At 41.4% G+C, this 23,679-nt stretch overlaps 1 protein-coding gene across 1 annotated transcript in view; it reads right to left on the bottom strand.

The window, feature by feature from the left end:
- The window catches only part of FRMD4B (FERM domain containing 4B), a 173,396-nt gene that overhangs the window by 108,659 nt on the left and 41,058 nt on the right, over positions 1-23,679 (bottom strand). Inside the window, exons 2-4 of the mRNA XM_044921219.1 lie at positions 10,536-10,601; positions 7,901-7,995; positions 1,409-1,501 (exon numbers count right to left, since the gene is read on the bottom strand). Of these exons, the coding sequence (XP_044777154.1) occupies positions 1,409-1,501; positions 7,901-7,995; positions 10,536-10,601 (254 nt within the window). The remainder of the gene's footprint in view (positions 1-1,408; positions 1,502-7,900; positions 7,996-10,535; positions 10,602-23,679) is intronic.

Raw genomic sequence — 23,679 nt, 5'->3', positions numbered from 1 at the left:
TCTTTCTTTCTTTCTTTCTTTCTTTCTTTCTTTCTTTCTTTCTTTCTCTTTCTTTCTTCTTTCTTTCTCTTTCCTTCCTTCCTTCTTTCTCCCTTTCTTCCCTTTCTTTCCTTCCTTTCTTTCTTTTTTTAAGTAAGCTATCAAAATTACAAAAGCATGTGCCTCTGAACTAAACTGTCCAACTGTCAAACACTTCACAACCCAGGGATCAAGAGTTGCATGCTCTACCAACTGAGCTAGCCAGGCACCTCAAACAAAGCATATTTCAATATCCAAAAAATAACACAAGCTCAGAATACAGAGACATTCTTTAGGTTGATCTAGCTTTATGAAAACTTATTTGGATTCATGGAAAATCTACGACCTTAGCTTATTTTATCAGATTTGGCTTCAGACAAGGAAAACAATTTATCATGAAATTTATCATCAAATTCAGGTAGAGGGGAAAGAGCTGCTAGTTCACAGAAAGGGGCTTTCAGCAAAATTGGGAATGTTTTACTTCTCAAGCTAGGTACAGGAACACAGGTGTTACTTTTCATAACATTTTATTTATTTTAGAGTGTGAATATTTCATGTGGAAAACTATTCCTATCATGGCTTTAAGAAATTACTGAGTTGAATGCCTCCATTTCCGGAGAAAGTATGTATGGAGGCCCCTAGGAATGGGTAAGTGACCTGCCCAAGCAGAACCAGGGAACAAGTCAAGGACTCCTTACATCCTTCTCAGCAATCTCTCTGACTGCAAGCTGAATTCAGATTTCTGCACTTTTTTTTTAAATGTTGTATTTATTTATTCATGAGAGTCAGAGAGAGAGAGAGAGGCAGAGGGAGAAGGAGGCGCCCCGCCTAGCAGGGAGCCCGATGCGGGACTCGATCCCAGGACCCTAGGATCATGACCTGAGCCGAAGGCAGACGCTTAACCATCTGAGCCACCCAGGCGCCCAGATTTCTGCGCTGTTAAGATAATTCTTTCCATGAGCATTTGTTTGCATTTTATCTTCTATTCAAACGGAGGCGTGAAATTGTATAAAATTTAATTCTTGCCACAGTCTCTAGGAAATGTTCATAACGTGTAGTAAATGTTTGCCATATTTCAAATTATAAAAATCCTAAAGTATGCTGAGTTGAAAACAGCCTTAGGTATTAAAACAAAGTACCTATGTTTTCCAGCTTTAAATGGATCCAAAGGACTTTGAGGAATAAAGGAAGGTGATCCTATCCTTCATCTTCAAAGAAAACAGTTCTATACAGTATCTATGGCAACTTCATCTCCAGACTAAGACAGTAGAGAATCTTTTTCACACAATAATGTTTTGATAGGTCTGTTCTTTTTTTATTCTCTATCTGATCACCAGAATTTTTTTTTTAAAGGGAGGTGGGAATGCTGGATGTTTCTATGGATACGTACCTCACAGCAAAGTGCAAGATGGTGGCACCTGGTTTCTTGGGCAGATCATGGTCAAGAACTCGGTGATCTAACTGTAGCCAGTTCTGCTGACCTCTGTGAGGACAAAGCAAAGAAAAAGGATTAAACAGAAGGTCAGAGAAAGGTTCAATAACACACAATGTTGGGGAGACAGTTACTGTCATACATGGACCGTAGGCGTATAACCTGTTACAACTGGTAATGAGGTTAATTTAGCAATTACTATCAAAGTTATAAAAGCATCTGCCTCTGAACCAGACTGTTGATTTCCAAGAATTTATCAAGGTAAACTTGCACATGTGAAAAATGGCCCATGTATAAAGTCCCTTACTGTAGCATTGGTTGTAATAGCAAAGAGGCTCAAAACAACCTACAGAGGTCCAGCAAGGTGTTGTTTAAAAATTAATTTAAACTGAGCAATAACATACAAGAGAGCCATACAAAAGATGGAGAGTATCTTTACAAACTTATTTTGAGCAATTTCTAAGACATGACGTTAAATGGAAAAACAAGGGGCATAACCGTGAGTACAGTATATAGCCATTTTAAAATTTAAAAATACACACACACACACATAAATAAAATATCTCTGAGAGGATAAACAAGAAACTGATACCACCTGGTACCTTTGGAGGTAAAAAAACTAGGTGAAACTTAATATATTAATCTTTAAATTTTATTAAGTGTGGTATCTGAAATATTTTAGATAGTCAAGAAGAGGAAAAATCCTGGTTTCATGAAATCAGACAGACACAAAGAACAGTAATACAGCTTTCTAAAAAGTACAGGGTTACATATTCTCTGAGTGCTGTTTCTAAATTATGGACTTCCTAATATTTGAGCATGTATTTGTTTATTTACTCAAGAGCCTCAGTAAAATTCATGAATATAAACAGTTTTCCTTAAATTTTGACCTCTGAGGGATCCAAAGCATGACACTGTGGCTTGGAATTGTTTCCAGGTCTTTTCCAAAGCTGTCCAACCAGTTGATGCGTTTTAGACTGTATATTCCCAGAAGGCATAGACTCCATTTTGCTTGCTTATATAAAGCTTAAAAACATGCAAATAGTGGTGGGATGTCAAATTATAACAAAACCTATAATGGGCCAGAAAATATTTTCCAACCCTTTTTGGTCTTTGAATAAATAATTAAAAAAACTCAGAAAGCTCTAAGCTGCATTCATTATAAGTAGATAGGAAAAGTGGACATAAACAACTATAAGAGTAATAGTAATAATAATCATTAATAGTAACAGCTACTCATAATGGTAACAGCTACTCTGTGCCCACCGCGCTGGAAGTTTTTATGTATTAAGGTGTATTTTACAGCAAGCTTGCAAAAAAATTGGCAGAGCCAAGATGTGAGCCCAGGACTTGCACTACAGGACTTTGGTATATAGGAGACTAGAAAGTTGAATCAGCTTTTATAACTTTTGGCTGATCTCTGTCACTTAATAGTCTCAACACTGGAAGAAGTGTGTCTTTGTTTTTGCAGTTATAAGATGAGTCTTCCGGTAATTGTCCCTAGCTTTCCTAGGAGGAATATTATAAAGATAAATAAGCTGATATAAGTGATATAAGGGGACGTTCTTAGAAACCCTACTTGTTTAAAAATACATATATAAAGATAGGGGGCTAGAAGGTAAGGGACTCTTCCACTGTATTTCATCCAGTTTAGAATCGCTGATTTAAAGACATATGCCAATTTCAGACATGTTCAAATATGTGTCTTAAAGTACCTAAAATAGTGTATAGTATCAGGTCTTAACGGTTTCTTAGGGAAAATGAGACTAATTTGGAATTGTTCTTCTTGCTTTTATATAGGAAAGATATGGCATTATTATAAGAGCACAATGTATATTTACATGAACTTGCATGGAATGATGTCCAAGAATGAATAAAACAAGTTGTATAATAACATATACTGCATAAATCAATTATATTAACCAAAGAAGCGCACTGAAAACACTGTTATATATGGATGAAATTCTTACAGTTTTGGAGAGGTATAGAGCAAATTGCAACATTTGGAGTGGGGAGGTAATCAAAAGGGATTGGCTTCAATTATGATATTAAATGTTTTTTTATAAAAAGACATTCATGTATATGTACCACAAAAATTATTTTTTAAAAAGGATAAACTAGAAATTAGACTTTAAAAATCCACCCAGGGGTGCCTAAGCTGGCTCAGTTGGAAGAGCACGTGACTCTTGATCTTGTGGTCATGAGTTCGAACCCCACATTAGGTGTAGAGATTGCTAAAATAATAATAATAAACTTAAAAAAAAAAATCCATAATCTCACCAACAAGATCAAATTAAAAGAACAAAAAATTGAAAAGTACCCGTAAGTCTATCACTGATATAAATAAGGTTAACATGTTGTTTTATAGTAAAATGAGATCAAAAGCACTTATTGCTTATAACCTGCTTTTCGCAGGTTTTTCCATCAGCTACTAGATCTAATCAATACCTCAAAAAAAAAAGACAGCTGATGCTACACAGTCACCTCTATCAAGCTTGCAGCTCAACCCTAAAGCAAGCTTTTTTTTGGCTTAGAATCGTATCAGTCAAAAATCTCATGAGCTCGGGGCGCCTGGGTGGCTCAGTTGGTTAAGCAACTGCCTTCGGCTCAGGTCATGATCCTGGAGTCCCGGGATCGAATCCCGCATCGGGCTCCCTGCTCAGCGGGGAGTCTGCTTCTCCCTCTGACCCTCCTCCCTCTCGTGCTCTCTGTCGCTCATTCTCTTTCACAAATAAATAAATAAAATCTTTAAAAAAAAAAAAAATCCCATCAGCTCACACCCAGCAAATGGGATGGTGATCAAAAGTCACCATTGTGTTGTGAAAACTGTTATTTCTTCATAAACAAAGCTTATTCAGCAAAGCCTTTCAAAACAAGGGAATTTAAAAAAAAATGAAGTGGGTTTAAGGGGATGGGAACCATTTTGGTGAACTTCAGGGCTGCTGCCTCCGGAGGGCGAGACTGCCCTCTGGAGGTAAAAAACTGCCTCTGCACACAGATCACCAGGAGGTACTTCCAAGTGTAATCTCAAGGAACTCTACCCTCCAACAGGAACATGGATTTATTTTTGTTGGTCACCATCACTACTTTTCTTATGTAATGGTGCAATTCATTTTTTCTATTTCTCTTCTTGGCCTGTGTATGGGGGCATTGACAGTAGCTAGTTTCCTTGACAAAATGTCCCCCTCAGCTTTGCCTTACTCTGTTGAGAGAAGCTCACCAAAGGCAGACGGCTGATGTGGCATCTAAGTTGGAAATTCAATTCAGACAGCATCCTGGGAGGGATCCGACTCAGTGGTTTTATGGGGGGCGGGAGAAAGGGAGTGCTGAAAGAAAATACTTTCCAAAAATATTTACCAGACAAAGAAAAAGAGCTAGGCTTGTGACCAAGACATTCCAAGGAGACACCCTTAGACAGAAGCAATTTTCCAGACCTGTTCCCCAGAAAGGTGGAAATGGCCAGATCCTCCCTCCCCCCTCCCAAAGCCCAGCTCCTATTTCTTCTGAAAATAAACACAGCTACAGCCAGAAGACACCTTTCAAACTGGTCATAATTCAAAAATAGACTCTGCTGTCACTTGCAGGGGAGTACACAGAGGACAGTTTGGAGCCAGGCTTCTTGGAAAGACTATAACCATCAACCACTGTCACCAAACAAGATAGCTGGAGGAGACGCTTGAGTGAGACATTCTTCTCCCAGTAGAGGATTTAGAAAGAAATCCCAGAGCCGAAGAAGGCGGGAAGGTGGCTCAAGACATTAAAGGAAGTCATTCATATTATTCCTTTTCTTTCTGAAGAGAAGAACTTAAAGCTGAACGACTGATTTACGCACTGTTTGATTATGCTCACCTGAACTGGGAGTTTTCCCAGAAGCCATCCACGTGGCCAGGAACCCCTTTTCCAACCCATCATGAACCTTGTAGCCTGGAGAACTTGCAACACCAGTCATAAATCATGTAATTCCCGTGCAAACATTCTACAGTGGCCTGGGCGGGGGGGGTGCCTCTCCCATCTATGTGGCACACAGGACTCACCTATGATCTTGTCCCTCTTACATCTTGCCCCACCATCAGGCCAGGCTCCTCACCACTGGGCAAATGCACCATATTCATCTCCATGCTCACACATGGGGCCACAAAATGAGTCTTCCCTGGGATGTCATCTTCCATTCCTCTCCCTTCCACCTAAAGTCTACCTGCCCTGCCTTGTCCATTTGTAGTTATCCTCTTGAGTGAATTTCACTCTAGTCATCCTTCAGCCCCCTTCTGGACACTGAACTTACTACCGGACCAACAACAGCATGATCGCTTCCTTTCAGTGTGTGCCTGTGCGATGAGCTGGGCATACCTTACATGACTTGGCAGTACAATCCTAGCAACCTATTACATGTGTCTTATGTAGTCCTTATTATATATAAGTACCGTTATTATGCCCAATGTACCAACGAGAACACTGGAGTGTCGGAGATGTTAAGTAACTGGTCTAAAATCTCACAGCTACCACAATTCTGTAATATCCACTCCCTGCCTCCCTCTGAACCCTTAACTTGCACCACTTTCCTTCCTACTCTCTACATTCCAGTCATATTGGACCTTTTTTTTTCTTTCTAAAAAATACAAAATAAAAAAACCCAAAAGTCAAGCTCCGTCTCGCCTCAAGACTTTCACCCTGGCTTTTGTCTGGAATGTGTCCCTCTACTTTTGCAGAACTGGGTCTTGCTTTTTATTACATGTCTCCTCTTAGAAGCCTTCCTCGTCCACCCTATCTAACACTGCCCCCCAACTTTTCTTCATCATGGCCATGATGATGTTCTTCTAAGCACTTACCATTTCAAGTAATTTCTCATTTATCTATTTGTTTACTTGTTCTGCTAGACCATACCATTGCAATATAAGCTCCGTGAAGACAAGAACCTTGTCTCTGTCGTGCACAGCTAAATCTCTAGGACCTAGAACAATGCCTGGCATTTGGTGAGCACTCAAGAAATATTTGAATGAATAAATTAATATTCATGCTTTTTGCCTCTATTCTATGTGACCTCTCTAAATTACAGTCTTTATAGCACTTACAGTTCAACCACATAGCTTTTAGGTTTTATGTCTTATATTGTTTGCAATTATTGCATGCACAATCACTTTCAACCTGTGTGTGTGTGTTTAATCACTAATTTACATGGACTAGCCTTGTCTTTCCAGCTAAGAGCATGTGGTCAATGGATGTCTGCATTTCCTATTTCATCCAGCAGAGGACTGATCATATAAGGTCTCAAATAGTTGGGTGAACTGATAATTTTGTGAATCAGAGTGAGGTGGATGATGTCTAGCATACTTTTTGTCTAGTGTACTTTCGATTCAGGAAGCATCTTGGGTCTGGGATCAAAGTTTTCAGGTTTTTCTGTCTGCTGACAAGTGGTTGCCTGGTTTTGCCCAGCCCATATCCTGAGCCTGGGGTGGGGTGGGGTGGGGGTGGGGGGGTCCTAGGCTTGTGGCCCACTCAGGCTAGAAATAATCAGAAGCAAGGTGTTAAAAAGAATTAACCCCTTCTTGAGATTATTTTCTCCTGGTTAAACTAAAGAACTGAAAAAACATTTACACTGGGAGAGTTATAGAAAGAATGCTGGGCAGTTGGCCAATATATTTTGTGTCTGGAATGCATTTTCTTGAATTTTAATATTTGAAGAACTCTTTGGATATTATCCCCACAAAGGGGAAAAATTCCTCTGATAATCTACCAGGTTGCAAATAACATAGGCAAATTGGACTGTCATAACACACACACACACACACACACACACACACACACACACACACAGGAAAGAACTGGTGAGACCAAACACATTTTTTTACATGGAGTTTTAACTTCTTTTGATTTTATTGTTATACACATGCTTCATTTTAGAAAGCATTTAAATCATTGATAAATATATACCATGTCCAAGTTAGCATAAAAAATGTAAGTAGAAGAAAAAAAAGATAGTAAAGAGGTAACATAAAATGACCTAGGGAGAAGTGGAAAAATTAATTCTGTATTAAAACTATAAACATATTTTCCAGGTGGGCCATACATTTGCCTTTAAACTGTCTTGCCGCCAACCACCCAAAACATTAATTCTTGTTTCAATATATGAGTGAATGACGACCGAGTATTTCTATCACTGATACATAACTACAGTATAAAAAATGTGCAGATAGACTCCCAAGAAAAACAACCTCATTATAACAAATTTCTAAAACATTAGGACAATATTTTGATATTTAAAAATGATCAGTATTCCCTTTCTTCTCCCTTCGCAATAGTCCGAGGAGAGAAATCTTGTATTAGATAATCTTTGACTAAACAGGACATATTCTAATTCTTGGAGCATTTATGTCTTTTTCTGCAGATTGTGAATGACAGTGAGCAGGGAGTCCCCATGAAAGGTAAACAAATGAAAATGATTAAAACACTCACATGTCGTCTGTAAATGTTATTCCAAAGTACTCCTTTTCTTTCAGGTTGAAATGTGAAGCCACGAGGTCCAGCAATTCTCTTGATAAAAGTTTGGGCTGTTAAAATAAAATGTGATATATATACAATGGAATATTATGCAGCCATCAAAAGGAATGAGATCTTGCCATTTGCAACGATGTGGATGGAACTGGAGGGTGTTATGCTGAGCAAAATAAGTCAATCAGAGAAAGACATGTATCATATGACCTCACTGATATGAGGAATTCCTAATCTCAGGAAACAAACTGAGGGTTGCTGGAGTGGTGGGGGGTGGGAGGGATGGGGTGGCTGGGTGATGGACATTGGGGAGGGTATGTGCTATGTGAATTGTGCAAGACTGTTGAATCACAGATCTGTACCTCTGAAACAAATAATGCAATATATGTTAAGAAGAAGAAAAAAAAAAGAAGATAGCAGGAGGGGAAGAATGAAGAGGGGGAAATCGGAGGGGGAGATGAACCATGAGAGATGATGGACTCTGAAAAACAAACTGAGGGTTCTAGAGGGGTGGGGGGTGGGGGGATGGGTTAGCCTGGTGATGGGTATTAAAGAGGGCACGTACTGAAGAGAGCACTGGGTGTTATGCACAGTGAATCATGGAACACTACATCAGAAACTAATGATGTAATGTATGGTGATTAACATAACAGTAAAAAATTTTAAAAAAATGTGATCAGAAGCTACAACACTCCTCTGCCCCAAATAGTTTAGAGCAGCTTTTGTTTGTTTGTTTTTAAAGTTTTTTAAGATTTTATTTAGTCATTTGACAGAGAAAGACACAGCGAGAGAGGGAACATAAGCAGGGGGAGTGGGAGAGGGAGAAGCAGGCTTCCCGCTGAGCAGGGAGCCTGATGCAGGGCTCAATCCCAGGACCCTGGGACCATGACCTGAGCCGAAGGCAGACGCTTAACCGACTGAGCCAACCAGGCGCCCTTACCCCTGTTTGTTTTTAAATACATCTGCCCCCCTTTTGCTGTTTATGTTAATTGACTATACATTTTCCAAGAGATTGGGAAGGGGAAGGAATTGTAATAGGAACCCCAATGAGATCATCATTTTCATGTATTTTGCAATTCAGTCCAGTACCTTACTTTTTCCTCTAGGGAACAGTATGTTTACTAACGCAATGATACTTTGGGAAAATACTCTTTTATATGTAGTACGGTGCTAGTGACCAAGACAAAGAATATCAAACATCTCACCTCCTGGATTGTAGGAATAACTTTGCTTGGTGAGGGCCAGTTGAAGAGTCTGAAGACCCAAGGCTGTGGGGTCACAGATAAAACTACTACTCTACTCCTGGTTACCATTTACTGTGCTGAATTCTTTCTAACCATTGTCTCATTTCATCCTTACAATGAGCCTATGAGATAGGGGTTCTTATTGCCATTTTAGAGATGAGGGGACCAAAGTTAAAAGAAACTAAATACCTGGCTTGATGTTCCAGTCAATAAGGGCAGAGAATTGAACCCAGTTCTGTCTGATTCCAAAACCTAAGCCTTTCATTTCTCTCTAGAACTAGAGTGATTTTACCCATTGTATAGATGATCATCACCAGTGTTTACTAAGCACTTAGTTAGAAGAAGGATCTAATCTGCGAGCTTTTGAGAAGCACCGGATGCGTGGCAAGGAGCATGGTTTGGAATCAGGGGGAACATCCAGAGTGACAGTGGACACCTGATTTACAGGGACTCAGGAAGGAGAGGGGGATATGCAGGAGGGCATTTGCATGGGCTCTTTTTGAACTTAGAGCCAAACAATTTAGGGCTCATTATGGTGATTTGAGAGTTGGATGTTTGCTGTTGGGGAAGAAGGATGGTCATGATTTAAAAGAAAAGAAGAAAGAAAGAAACAGGCAGAAATCTGGACTAAGAGGTCTACTCTGGTGAAACAGTGTTGACTGTGCTATTTTCATTCTAATTGAAGCCTGTGCATAGTGGGTGAGAAAGGAGCCTCAGAAGACTTTAGGTCTGGTCAAAGGAGAGCGTTCTAGCTGTAGCTACAGTTGTGGCTACCAGAGGGGATTTCCACAATTTTTTAAGATCCTTGGTCCACAGTGTTGGGTAAATAAAGAGAAAAGGATCAACAATTAAAATACCACCACTCATAACACTCCATATAGTTTACAAAAGGATTTTATTCACATATATAAACTAGCTTGATTTTAGCCACAATTCTACGAGGAAAGCTAAGCCTTCTCCATCCCAGTTCACAGCTGATGATGCTGGGTATTTAACTTGGACAATGTCATGTAGCAAGAAAGTGGCAGGATGCAGATTTGCAGCTCACAATAACCCTTTCAGGGGAACGTGATGGTGTCCAGCTTACCAACAAGAGGTTCAGAGAAGTAGAGTCACTTCCTGGGGGTCACACAGCTACTGAGTGTCGTAACTGAGATTGGAACCCAAGGGTCTTATATCCATGTCCCCAGACTATAACTACTCTTACACGTAGACCAAGTTGTCTGACTTCGAAGCTGTTCTTTTGCCCCTCAAGCAATCCCAAGTCGTTGGCACATATAAGCGAGTAGCCTGACCACAGGCCTGGAGGCTCAGAGGGAACCAGTACAGGCTGTCTCTGTGTGGGCAACACCCACCTGAACCAGCAGCTCCAGTCTCCGATCATCCAGGAGGTGTACCCGGCAGTGCCTGCCTTCTGTCATCTGTGGGGACAAGAAAGCAAGAGTGGCATCACGGCTAGCACGGGCAAGCAGACCCTTGAGCTTGATTTATAGTTTAGTTTACATGCGATGTGTTCAGCCTAAAGATGGCTTCAGTTGAGTTACTCAACAGCCTTGATCATAAACAGACTTACTCTTTGGCATTAGCTCTTGAATTCATCAATCAGTGAATTAATTTGCTCTTGGATTTAAAAGAAGAAAAGAATGAAAAGCAAAGACAGCTCAATATGTTGAAAAAATTATGTCTATAATAGTGCACACAAGATTATACTATGAAAAGCTGGTTTCCTTCCCGGAGGAAACTACTATATTTTTCATTGAATCAATATTGAATTTTTCAAATGAAAATGCCTATATTCATTGATGTATTTAAATAAATATAATACATTCATAATTATAAAGGAAAACTATGACATTAGAGTTAAAATTGAAAGTCTCCATCTTTGAAATGTCTGTCCTCTTTATAGAACATCACTACTGTAATTAAGAACAGTTAAGATATATAGTTAAGAACAGTACACGTCAGTATAAATTTCCAATTATATTTACTTTTTACCACTTATAACGGCAATACTGGGAAATATTCTTTGTAAAATATTTATTTATTTACTTATTTTTAATTTTATTTCATTTTATTTTTTAAGTAGGCTCCACACCCAATGTGGGGCTTGAACTCATGACCCCAAGATCAAGAGTCACACGCTCTACAGACAGAGCCAGCCAGGCCCCCCTGTAAAATATTTAAACAATGCACAGAATACAAAGAGCCCCCTTAATTAACTCATGCTCCAAATCATTTTATGTGCAGAAATCACCACTTTGTCAGTTTGAGGAGAATCAGCTCAAACTGTTTTTACATATATGTTCAGATATATATGTGTACATATTTTCAAAAAATTTCATATTAAATGGTTTGCTTTGCAATGTTATTGGACATATTGTTTTGCAAATGAAGTATTGTTAATATTTGTGTGTGTGTTTGTGTGTATATAATCATCCAGAAATTTTATATATGACTCTGTGTTCATGGGGTGTGTGTACTGTGATGCTATACGTATATACAAACACACATACATGATATATATACATATATATGTGTGTGTGTGTGTATATATATATATATATTTTTTTTTTTTTCTTCCCAACTCAAGTGGAACTAAGCTATTTCTTGGTGATCTTTCCAATGTCAACACATATAGACCAACTGCATTCTTTTTAAAGGTTCTAGAGTAACAAATAATTGTGTGGACATGTAATAATTTAATGAGTCGCCTGCTGAGAGACACTTAGATGGCCTCCAGTCCTTTGCTATTCTAAGCAACGTCATGGTGAACGATGCATACCCAACTTTGCCCATGGATGAGGAACTTCTGGGTCACTTTGAAAAAGGATGGGCAGCATTTTCTCTCTCAGCTGCTGTATTAAACTATAAGACCTGGAAACTCAGATATATTTAAACCAATTTAAAGAGAAAATCACTCCATTATGAAGCACCAGCTATAGACTTCTAATTGTTCCAGGTGTTTTATAGATACCATCTCTGAGCTGCATGGTCACCATGTGGGACTGCTGACACTATCTCCAATTTAACAGATGGGGAAATTGAGGCTCAGAGTGGGATAAGCAATGTTTTCCGTGTGAAAAATACTAATTATTGCATTTACAGTTTTTACTAAACTCTGCTTTAAAAGTCTGAAAACTAGCTCAGTTGGTTAGATCATGGTATTATGGAGATCTGGTCCATTGAAACCACTGAGGAAATGTGAAGAGGTGAGTGGGCAAGCTTTACCTTGTCCCATGGCCCCTGATTATGTCCTTAACTCCGCAAAGCTGAGGTGAAATACACACTTTTGGTGGCGAGGAGAAAGGGAACGAATATTTGTTTGTTCCAGGTACTAAGCTGGACAATGTATGTACATTATTTCATTAAAGTTCCACAAAAAATCTATATGACAACATCCCCATTTTACAGACAATGAAACTGAGGTACAGAGTTTAAAGTAATTTATCCAGAGTTATCTGAGCAAGAAAAAAGCCAAGTCAAGATTTAAATTAAGGTCTAACTGAACAACAACAAAAAAGTCATCTTTCTTTCTACTATTCTATTCTATGGGAAGAAAGAAATAAATGTATCAGTTCAAATCACTTTACTTCTCTTGTAAAACCCACACAAACAAACCCCAAATACATGTACTATGATAAGACAAAATAATACTCAGAAGACCAACTGACTCAACATGAGTCCATTAAGGAATATGTCAAAACTCATAAAATATTTCAAGTTACTCCGTTGTTGCATAATCCAAATTATTTTATTTCCTGATTTTCAAAAAGCATCTTTTTTCCTTCCCACCGTACTTTGCTTGGACTCGTCGATTTTCCTTTTGTCAATACCTCATTCTACCCTAGGGAATTAAGTAGAAAATGTTTTTCTGGTGTGTCTGCCCATCTCGGGACAAACACAGGCAGTGGTGGCCATGTTTGTACAACTTGGTCCTACCACTTCTGCTTCAGGTTTCAGGTGACTGGACCAGGGAACAGACACCTGATTCAAGCTGAGCCAATCATATCCTCACTCCAGGGAATCTGGAATTGAGGTTGAGAGGATGAGAAAGCAGTTGGGTAGGGACAGCTCTCCTCTGCTGTGTGTGGACAAAAAGGAAAGCCATCTGCAGAGAGAATGAAGGACACAAGTAGCTGGAAAGAGGCAAGAGAAATCATGCAACCTGAAAGGGACAGCTCGAGAGAGTTGCTGTCCAGGTTCCTAATGTCCTTCTAGTTACTTGTAGTCACTTTCACTGGTTTGGGTGAATTCTTGCTCTTTCGTTCCATGAAACACCCTTGTGTTCCTTTAATAAATCCACTTTTTTTTCTTCCTGAAACTAACTTGAGTTGGATTCTGCTTCTTGCAACTAAAAGCATCTTCCTAAGATACCACAGGTATCTTTTGTGGGGGCGGCGGCAGAGAGAGAGGGAGAGAGCGAATCTCAAGCAGACTCCCCACTGAGTGCAGAGCCCACGCAGAGCTCAATCCCAGGACCCTGAGATCATGACCTGAGCTGAAATCAAGTGTCAGATGCTTAATCAACTGAGCCACCCCGGCGTCCCAGATACCACAGGTATCTACACCTAAATCAGAACGAAAGGTTTCCAAAGGACGGACCCCCCAGATGATGTCATTAATATGGTAAAGTCATCTACTCATAATCACGGATGCACCATCCACAAATGTAACAGCCAGGAGAAAGGCTGACATTTGGTGGGGAGAACTGAACACACATCTCAGTATGTGAAGTGATAAGAGACCATACAGGACAAGCTGGAAAAGGGCAGTGCAGGTGAACTGGAGGGGAAAAAACATGCTACAGTTTTAAGCCCATGTTGGCACATCTGTGCTCTGTATTCACCGAACCCTTTCCTCTGTGGGAGGATGGCTTCTCCGGGAGGCCAGAGTACCGATTTGACCACCACTAGCGATAGAAAGACCTGCCCTTGTCACTTACTTAAATCAGAGGTTGAAAGGTGGTTGATGTATTTTGTTATGAATAAATTTTTGTTTTGATGATCTCAGAAATCAGAAGATGCCACTTAAGAAAAATTGAGATGGTAGGATTTGGAAACACTGGGCTGGATTTCCTCCATGGCAACATTGGGCCAGGGTGGGGCACAGCAGCTCCCTCTTTAGATGAGATTTGTGGTCCCTGCCTCACCCAAATTTATTATCTGCCAGGTTCCTGGGAGTCACGTCATGAGAATAAGCAAACCCCTATTTAAGTTCACACAGGACAGGGAAGAGACAAAACCCCACGTCAAAGGAGGGCCTCCTGTGCACCAGGCCAAGTGCTTGACACTTGACCTTCATTAACATCTAGGATTTCAACCTCTAAGCAAGCCTCTGAAAGGGGCATCCTCATTTTGTTTGGTTTCATTTTGGGGGGCTTTCCTCAATTTAAGCACCAGGAAACCAAGGCTTGGGAAATGATGTCACTTGCATGAGTTTTAAAGCCAGACTTGGGCTCGAAATCATATTTTATCTCTTACTAGCTGGGTTACCTTGGAGAAGGTACTTAACCTTTCTGAGCCTCATAAACAATGTCCTGGTAAGCTTTCAATCTGACACCCCTGAGAGTGAAATAAACCACTTCCACAAAGCACAGTTATTATACCCTTTATTTGCTTGAAGCTTAACAAACAGCTAATGAAGCTTCCTATCCTCCATTTATTCTATTAAAAAAAAAAAACAATTTTCTAATGGGATGAAGATTACTAACCCATTTTGAAGAAGATAAATGACAGGTAGAGTTAACAAGCACAGAGCAGAAAAATTCTCCAGAGCTGATGGGTCAGACATAAAAAGAGAGAGGGGGGCGCCTGGGTGGCTCAGTCGGTTAAGCAACTGCCTTCGGCTCAGGTCATGATCCCAGGGTCCTGGGATCGAATCCCACATCGGGCTCCCCGCTCTGCGGGGAGCCTGCTTCTCCCTCTCCCACTCCCCCTGCTTGTGTTCCCTCTCTCACTGTCTCTCTCTCTGTCAAATAAATAAATAAAAATCTTTAAAAAAAAAAAAAGAGAGAGGGGACCACGAGCTCCTGCAAGCCTTCTGTAAGCCTGGCACCTGGTTTGGCATTTTATTTTTATTTTTTAAAGATTTTATTTATTTACTTGAGAGAGAAAGAGCATGCACACACAATGGGGGGGGGGGTTCAGAGGGAGAGGCAGAGTCCCCACTGATCAGGGAGCCTGATGCGGGACTCGATCCCAGGACCCTGGGATCATGACCTGAGCCAAAGGCAGACGCTTAACTGACTGAGCCACCCGGGCGCCCCCCTGCCCCCACCCCATTCAGTATTTTAATGACAACACCGATATTACCACTAACCGGTTCTTTCTGTATTCCAAGCCTTGCACTCAGCACTTTTCATGTATTCGCATATCCAACCCTCATGATACCCACACGAGGTAGGCAGTCTCCTCTCCCCATACTACAGGTGAACGAGGTTACAGAGATTGTACATAACAAGATTCATAAATGGCAGAACTGGACTCAAACCCAAAGCCCAAGCCCTTAACCATTTAGCTGTACACCTGCTATTCCATATACTCTATGGTGACAAACTGTGGGAGAGCCTTCCCACCCAACCATTTTCAACGGACTGGTTGAGTGGGGAGCAAGAGGGAAAACAAAACGTTCGAAAGCAGGCATGAAAAATCATGTTAGCTGACATGGTAGTTAGAATTTACAACTTGCAAATAGAAAGAGTCTTAGAAGGCATTTGATAACCACTGCTTACTTGGGATATGGGGCAATGAAGGAACGGACGTGTCCAAAGCCACACAGCTAGTTAATGTGAGGCCAAGGATTAACACTCAGGGTTCTGACTTCCAGGCTGGAGCATAAGTGCTGTGCACAAGGTTACTTGGCTAGGAGATACCATCTTATTCAAATGCTGTTGTTTGCAACAGGCTGAATTTTTCTTTTTATAAAAAAAAAAAAAATACTGTAACAACAAAAGGAAAAAAAAACAGGCATTTTAAATTTAATTTAAAACATGACTCCCACCAAAGTTTTCTCTTCTAATTTCAACAACAGGAGTTATATTTGTAGGGAACTGTTCATGGATCACAATGATTATATCTATAAATACAGAATCACGTTAAAATATAATAGAAACAACAAATTTTATTGAGCATGTTCAATGTATTGAATAGGTAGCAACTCATTTAAAGCCATGAAGTAAATAGCTCTATCATGTTCAATGTATTGAATAGGTAGCAACTCATTTAAAGCCATGAAGTAAATAGCTCTATCATCTTCACTTTACATTAAGGAAACCGAAGCACGGAGAGGCCAAGCAACTTGCCCAAGGTCACAAAGCCAGTAAGAGGTAGAGCTGGGATTCCAACTTAGGCAGACTAGCTCCTGAGTCCATATTCTTCACTACCTCATTACAAAGTGTCTTCTCTCTCTCTCTCTCTCTCCTCTCTCTCTTTTGATTAACAAATTGCCTTAAGATTTAAGAGTCTGTATTTTCCTATGAGCTCTTCAGGCACCTAATGCCAGACAGAAACTAATTTGCCAAGTTAGGCCATGACACTTCATTTAAGAAGTCTCAGAGGAAGTACATATTTCTTTTCATAAGCAAACACAGGATAGTGGGCCATACTCTTTCTCCAGTCTGTGTGTGGAATGATGCTCTACAGAATCACTCGAACCCCACAGAGACTGTCCGAACAGTCTCAGGTGTGACCCTTCCCAGGGGCAGCAACGCCTCATGCAGAACAGAAAACATATTTAAAAAAATCATGTCTTTGGAGAGTTTCACTTACCCCCCCACCCAGACTTGAATCCCTTCCTGCCTCCTCCTACATTCAACCCCAGGGACACAGGTTAAAATCGTGCAGGTTGGATTAAAACTCCCACCTCAGTCTGTGGCTGCCCTGCGTTTGCTCCCCAGCTGGTAGCATGGGTCCTCAGACACTAAGCACTGGGTGCTGGTGGAAGGACCTTGTCCATCTGGTCACTGGTCAAATGAGGAAGAGCAGAGGGAAGTGAGAATTGGCCACAGGACAGACCTCTGGCTTCATGGAGTGTCCTGATATGTAACCCAGAGTGGGGTTCAAGTCTGAGTGAAAACACCCCACCCCAGACACCCAATCCCACTACCTGATTTAGAAGAGGAGAGACAAGGCAGACCTGGTAAGAAACCCAAAGGCAAGTCCAGATAGGGCAGCTTAGGACTGTTCATAATGACCAGGGTCAGCTTAAAAAGCAACAGGAAATAACAACTACAGAAAAAGACCAGAACCTCAGCCTTCTTTGGTTTTGCTTTAGTAGTTCTTTGGAACAAGGAAATATGAAAGCTTGGTAAAGGAAGAGGCAAGCTGTTTTTTTCTTTTTTCTTGTTCCCTTTTGACCTTTTCTGAAAGCCTAGCTTGAGAGGGTCTGCCTCATAAAAATGACTCCTCAGGATTTTTTGTGGTGTGACCCATCCAGAGTCTAATTCCCCATCGTCCCTTGCCTGGATGTGTGCAAAACCATCTCTCTAACCAGGCTTCATGCTTTTGAGTCCCGTGAGGATCCAATCTCCGCATGGCCATGTGAGCAGCATCTCTAAAACACAGATGAAATCCCTTCACTTTCCTGCTTAAAATTGCCAGGTGGCTTCTCGTGCAAACCTTGGGAAAATCTAACTCCTTCCCTTGCCAATGGTGTCCACATAACCCTCTCTAATTTTAATTCCAACCCATCTGCCTTTGCCTTAGCACACCAGCCACACGGGCCCTCCTTTTCTTCCTCAAAATAAAAGCCTGTTCCTCCCTTGAAATTTTACATATGCTGTTCAGTCTGGAATGCTGTTTCCCCAGGTCACGCATGATTGGGTGCTTTTACATCTTTCAGATCTTAAATCAAATGTCACTGTTTCCAAGAAGCCTGTCCTCAAAATACAGTGGAGACTGGATACTCTCCCTCTTAACAAGCTGCTTTATTTTCTTCATAGCTAGTATTTCTTCTTTTGTTTGTTTTGTTTTTGTTTATATCTGTCTCTATCTTTCACCATCAGAATGTAAATTTCATGACAGAGACCCTGATTGATTTGTTCACCACTGTATCCCCAGGGCCTAGAACAGTGCCTGGCATAGGGTAAGAATGTGGTAAGTAAATATCTGCTGAGTGAAGGAAAGTCTTAACTGCTCAGAATCTAGACACAGCCAACAATTTGTGAAATAAATTCACAAATGATTTCCATTGACATAGCATAAGGTAAAGTGAGGATGTTCCAAAACACCTCCTAAGCCTTGGCCCAGATGGGCTCATACATAACAAACAAGCTTTCCACTCTGAGAACAAGGCGTGCTATTAGACTCCTCATCAGAGGAGAGATTCTGGAGGAACTGGAGAGAGGTAGAAGGGCGTATCTAGGACGTTCTTACTTTGGGATCTATTGAGTGGACAGAGTTTTATATTTCGCCCAAATGATGTCAACCCCAGCCGAACAGGGCTCCTTTATATCATCTCTGGGTGTTGACTGAATATGAGCTATTGACACTCCCATTCAGAGAATGGCCTAGACTGACACAGATGTCTCCACACCGAGTCAGCTGTGATTTTCCCTCGAGTTGCTTCAAGATGGTGCCTACCCTCCCAATGTCCAATCATTGGGAACCTCTTTTTCCCGTATCAATGAACAATTCTCCTAGCTTCTGTAACCACTGGATGTCATGTAGTGCATGGGCAATATGTTCTTTCATGCTACTTACATCCCTACGAGGTAAGAAGTGTTGCTAAATGACCAAACTGAAGTGCCGAGAGGTTAAGTCACTTGTTTTGGGTCGTGTTGCTTTGACCTGGGGTGGACTCTCAGGTTCCATTAGCTGCACAAAAGCAGGCCTCTTGCATGCCTCTCGCAGGTTCACTGGGAGAGGAGGATAAAAAAGAGACAATGAGAGACAGAGGCAGGTGGCATAAAAGAAGCACAGGAAGAAAGAAAATGTGCTGGGGTGGGGAGAATGAGAAAGAAGGGGAGAATTCAGGTTCCCGAAGACTAAACTGAGTAACTTGAGTAATCTGACTTAGGAAAAAAAGTGTTAACAATAACTAATGGCCAGTGACCATGTGCCTGGCACTATTCCAAACCCTTTCTTTTATTTATGTGGGCTGTTTATTCTTTTTAAAGATTTTATTTACTTCTTTGAGAGAGTGAGCAAGAGAGAGCATGAGCAGGGGGGAGGGGTAGAGGGAGAGGGAGGAAACAGACTCCCTGCTGAGCAGGGAGCCCGATGCAGGACTTGATCCCAGGACCCTGGGATCATGACCTGAGCCGAAGGCAGACACTTAACCGACTGAGCCACCCAGGTGCCCCTACATGGGCTGTTTAAATTCATTTTCTTTTCTTTTCTTCTTTTAGTGATCTCTACATCCAACATGGGGCTCGAACTCATCACCCAGAGATCAAGAGTTGAGGGCTCCACCGACTGAGCCAGCCAGGTGCCCCTAGCTTCATTTTCATAACAAGCCTGTGAGATAGATTCCCATACTAACTCCATTCTATGGACAAGGAAGTCGAGGCTCAGAGAAGGTAAATGGCTGACTCCACCCCGCAAGGTCACAGAGCGAGGAGGAGACACAGAAGGTAGAAACACAGACACTGCGACTGAGTGTGCGCCTCTCCCTGCTATTTTGTATTACTTCTGTTCTAAAGTATTTCTCATCTACTAGGTCTGAGAGATGCAAACACCCAGCTTCGGCATTTCCCGTATCAGCCTGACCACCAGGTAAGACACTGTTCTGGAAAAGCCTCATCTAGATTCACCAAACCAGAGTTTCTGGGTTCAGGTCATTGTGTGGGCAGCAAGGCCAGGGGAACTTCCCCACTCCTTGGCTACCTCCCGGCCCTGCACTTGCAGAAACATGGGCAGCTGCTAAAAACAGTGTCTAGGTGTTTGCTCTTGATTTTCACTGGGCATCAGGATGGAATTAATCCCCACCTCTTGGGCTGCGGGCTCTGTCATGCTTATGTGGACACTCCGGGTACAGGATGACATTTATCAGGTATGTGACCTCCTGGGTCTGACTCTACAATAGTCAATAGTCTGGGCTTAAGATGCAATCTAGAACACAGTGCAGTGAACTCAGCGTGGGAAAGCTCTGAAACATGTTTTCACTCATTTGCTCAACCGGGATTCACTGAGCACTTTCCAAGCGCAAGCACTGCTCTGGGTAGTAATATACATCGGCAAGGCTTGTTCTCGAGCAGGGTATCTCAGCTTTGGTGCTAGTATTTGTGGCTAGATACTTCTTTGCTTGTGGGGCTGTCCTGTGCACTGTAGGATGCTTAGCAGCCTCCCTGGCCTCTACTCACTAGATGCCAGTAACACCTCCCCTCTGCTTGTGACAACCACACAATGTCTCCAGACATTGTCCAATGTCTCTTGGACAAAATCGCCCCTGGTTGGGAACAACTGCTCTAGAGGTAAGGAGAAAAGAAATGACTAACAATTAAACAAATATTTTCAGACAATAATGAAGGCTCTGAAATAGCTCAGCTGGCAATGCACTTGAGTTCTGAGCCTCTGCAAAACTCATGTCTCACCCTGGAGGCCTGAGAAATTAGGAAGCTGATAGAGAGAATGTATATTGGACCATTGCTCTTGAGAAGGGGCTCCCAGTACAAGTTGGAGGGATAACGGTGTTTTCTGGACATTAGCATTCAAGTGCAAGCTCCTTTCTGGCAGAGGCTGGAGAAAAGCAAACAAGAAAGGCTGGCCAGTGGATGCCGTTTCTGGAGCTCCAGCATCGACCTGGCAGGGAATTTTGGTCAGCTTTGGCAGACACTCCCTGGGGAGGGCATTCTCATAAAAGACAATCACTTATCAGATTATAGCCTGATCTCTTAAGGCTGGTGAAAAGAAAGGCCAGGTTTCAAAGGAAGGAAGAAAAGAAGAAAAGGAGCAAAACTACTTTTTAAGTCTGGAGCTGAAGGCCATAGGGCAACACGAGCCTAGTGTCCTCGAGGTATGCCAGGATTTAGAATCAGGAGGCCTGGGGGGCGCCTGGGTGTCTCAGTTGGTTAAGCGTCAGACTCTTGGTTTTGGCTCAGGTCGTGATCTCAGAGTCGTGAGATCGAGTTCCGCGTCGGGCTCCACGCTCAGCACAGAGTCTGTTTGAAGATACTCCTTCTCCTTCTTCCTCTGACCCTCTCCCTGCTCACACTCACTTTCTCTCTCTAAAATAAATAAATAAAATCTTAAAAAAAAAAAAAAAGAATCAGGAGGCCTGGGTTGTGTCCCAGCTCTGCCATTTAACTGAGTATGGCATCGATATCGTGGTATCTCTCTAAATCTCAGTTTCTGCCCCTGTGAAATGAGACTGCTAAGAATCAATCTTATTTAGCTTTGTTTGTCTCTTGTATTAATATGGATTGAACCTAAAATCTACCTCAAAAGTACAGATGATAATCACATCACCAGTAATACATTCTACTTATTGGTATAGATTAGGTGTTAGAGTCTGTGTTAAGTGCCTGGCATGCATTATCAGCTTTACTCTTACCCTTGTGAACTGAGCACTATGATTGGTGGAAACGATCTGTAAGCTGTTGAGTGCTATTATGTTAACTGTCAGTGGTTCTTTTAAGTTGGTTAAATGTTTATTTTTCTCAAGAAAAAAGTTCTCCTCTATTATTAAGAGGACAAGTTGTCAAATTTGAGTTGAAAAATCAATCTACCAGGTAAACCCTGGAAAGAGTGGTCAACCCAATAGATGGGGATTAATGCCATTCTGATTTCTCAGTGATAATCAACAGACTAACTCAAAACCGCCATTGTTAACTGCCCTGGTACCCCAAGCTGGGAAAACGCTTATAAACCCTTTCTCCTTATCTGATTGCGACCAGGTTGTGTCTTGGGCTGGCTACTTTTGTTCTCACCAACATCAATTGAATGTGCTGACTGCTATGTCTGTGTCATGTGCTTTGACATACATCTTATCCACAGAATTCTTTTTTTTTTTTTTAAAGATTTTATTTATTTGACAGAGAGGGAGAGAGAGAGCGAGCGCACAAGCAGGGGAGCAGCAGGCAGAGGGAGAGGAAGAAGCAGGCCCCCCTGCTGAGTAGGGGGCCTGACGTGGGGGCTCGACCCCAGGACCCTGGGATCATGACCTGAGCCAAAGGCAGACACTTAACCGACTGAGCCACCCAGGCGCCCCATCAGCTGAATTCTTTTTTTTTTTTTTAAAGATTTTATTTATTTATTTGACAGAGAGAGACACAGCGGGAGAGGGAACACAAGCAGGGGAGTGGGAGAAGGAGAAGTAGGCTCCCCGCTGAGCAGGGAGCCCGATGAGGGGCTCCGTGTCAGGACCCTGGGATCATGACCTGAGCCAAAGGCAGACGCTTAACGACTGAACCACCCAGGCGTCCCCATCTGCTGAATTCTTATAACAACCCTGTGAAGCATGTATTTTTGACCCTCTGTTTTACACTGAAGAAGTTGAGATCCCAAGAAGTTGAGAATAACTTACCCAAGTTTCCTAGCTAATACAGGCCTGAGTCAAACTCAACTAGGAGCTCACCCAGTGACAAGTGGGGGAAACAGGTGATATATCTTCATGGAAGAAGCTGCAGCAAAAAGCAGGATTGTCTTTATAAATACCGTGTGCTTTTCCAATTAGAAACTCAGCTTAGGCACTGATGAGAGTTTGTCCAATGTTTATTTTAAAAAAACTGTGCAGGATAGATCTGCCATTTCTTTCCAGAAAGAAACATCCTCTTTACTTAAAACCAGTTGTTAGGCTGTATTTTTAGATGTCATGGTACAGTATCGAGTCGAAAAAGAAAAGAAAAAATGGGAGGACACAGATATTGTAAACAGGAAAAGTCACAAAGTGTAACCAAGAAAAGCCAAGAGCACAGCCCATGGCCTGTGAAGGATTTTAGTTCTTGTCTGCAGCTCAGGTTGACCAGAAATGAAGTTCTCCAGTCAACTTGTAGAAAATGGAAATTTTGGCTTTGGTGATTATGCAAGTAGCAGATACCCTGTGGTTTGGAAACTTTTTGCTTGGCCAACTGTCAGTTTTCTCTTCTCCCGTGAAAAACAGCCTGTAGGAATGAGCAAAAGTACTGCGCCTTTCAAAAACTTAAAAGTTAAGACAAGCACAGCTCGGGTAAACAGATTTTAAAAATAAATTGTAGTACTCGTAACTGAGAGATATTCTAGGTACTTTTTATTCATTGTACAGCACATTTGGAAATCTGGGCTGAATGTGAGCCATCCACAGGGCACATAAATCACATATACTGCCCTGGAAACCTAAAACTGAACAAAAATTAATTAGAAAACCAAAATCAACTACATTTGTTTCGGAGTACACATTCATTGTCAGAATTTTCACGTTTCCATATTTCATCAACACCTGTTAGAATGTCCCTGATTTATGCTTTTCAAAATCTCTTTGTTCTTTGTGGTCCAAATACAAGTATAGGCTGAAATCAGTCCTTAGGGAGTTTATAAATAATACAAACGGATTGTATTAGGTCCAGAGCACTAGCTGGGTTGGTAG

The sequence above is a fragment of the Neomonachus schauinslandi genome, chromosome 1, assembly GCF_002201575.2.
Source record: "Neomonachus schauinslandi chromosome 1, ASM220157v2, whole genome shotgun sequence".
NCBI classification, from domain to species: Eukaryota; Metazoa; Chordata; class Mammalia; order Carnivora; family Phocidae; genus Neomonachus; species Neomonachus schauinslandi.
Note: the sequence above shows the minus strand (reverse complement) of the source record. Positions and strands in the feature narration are given on the sequence as shown.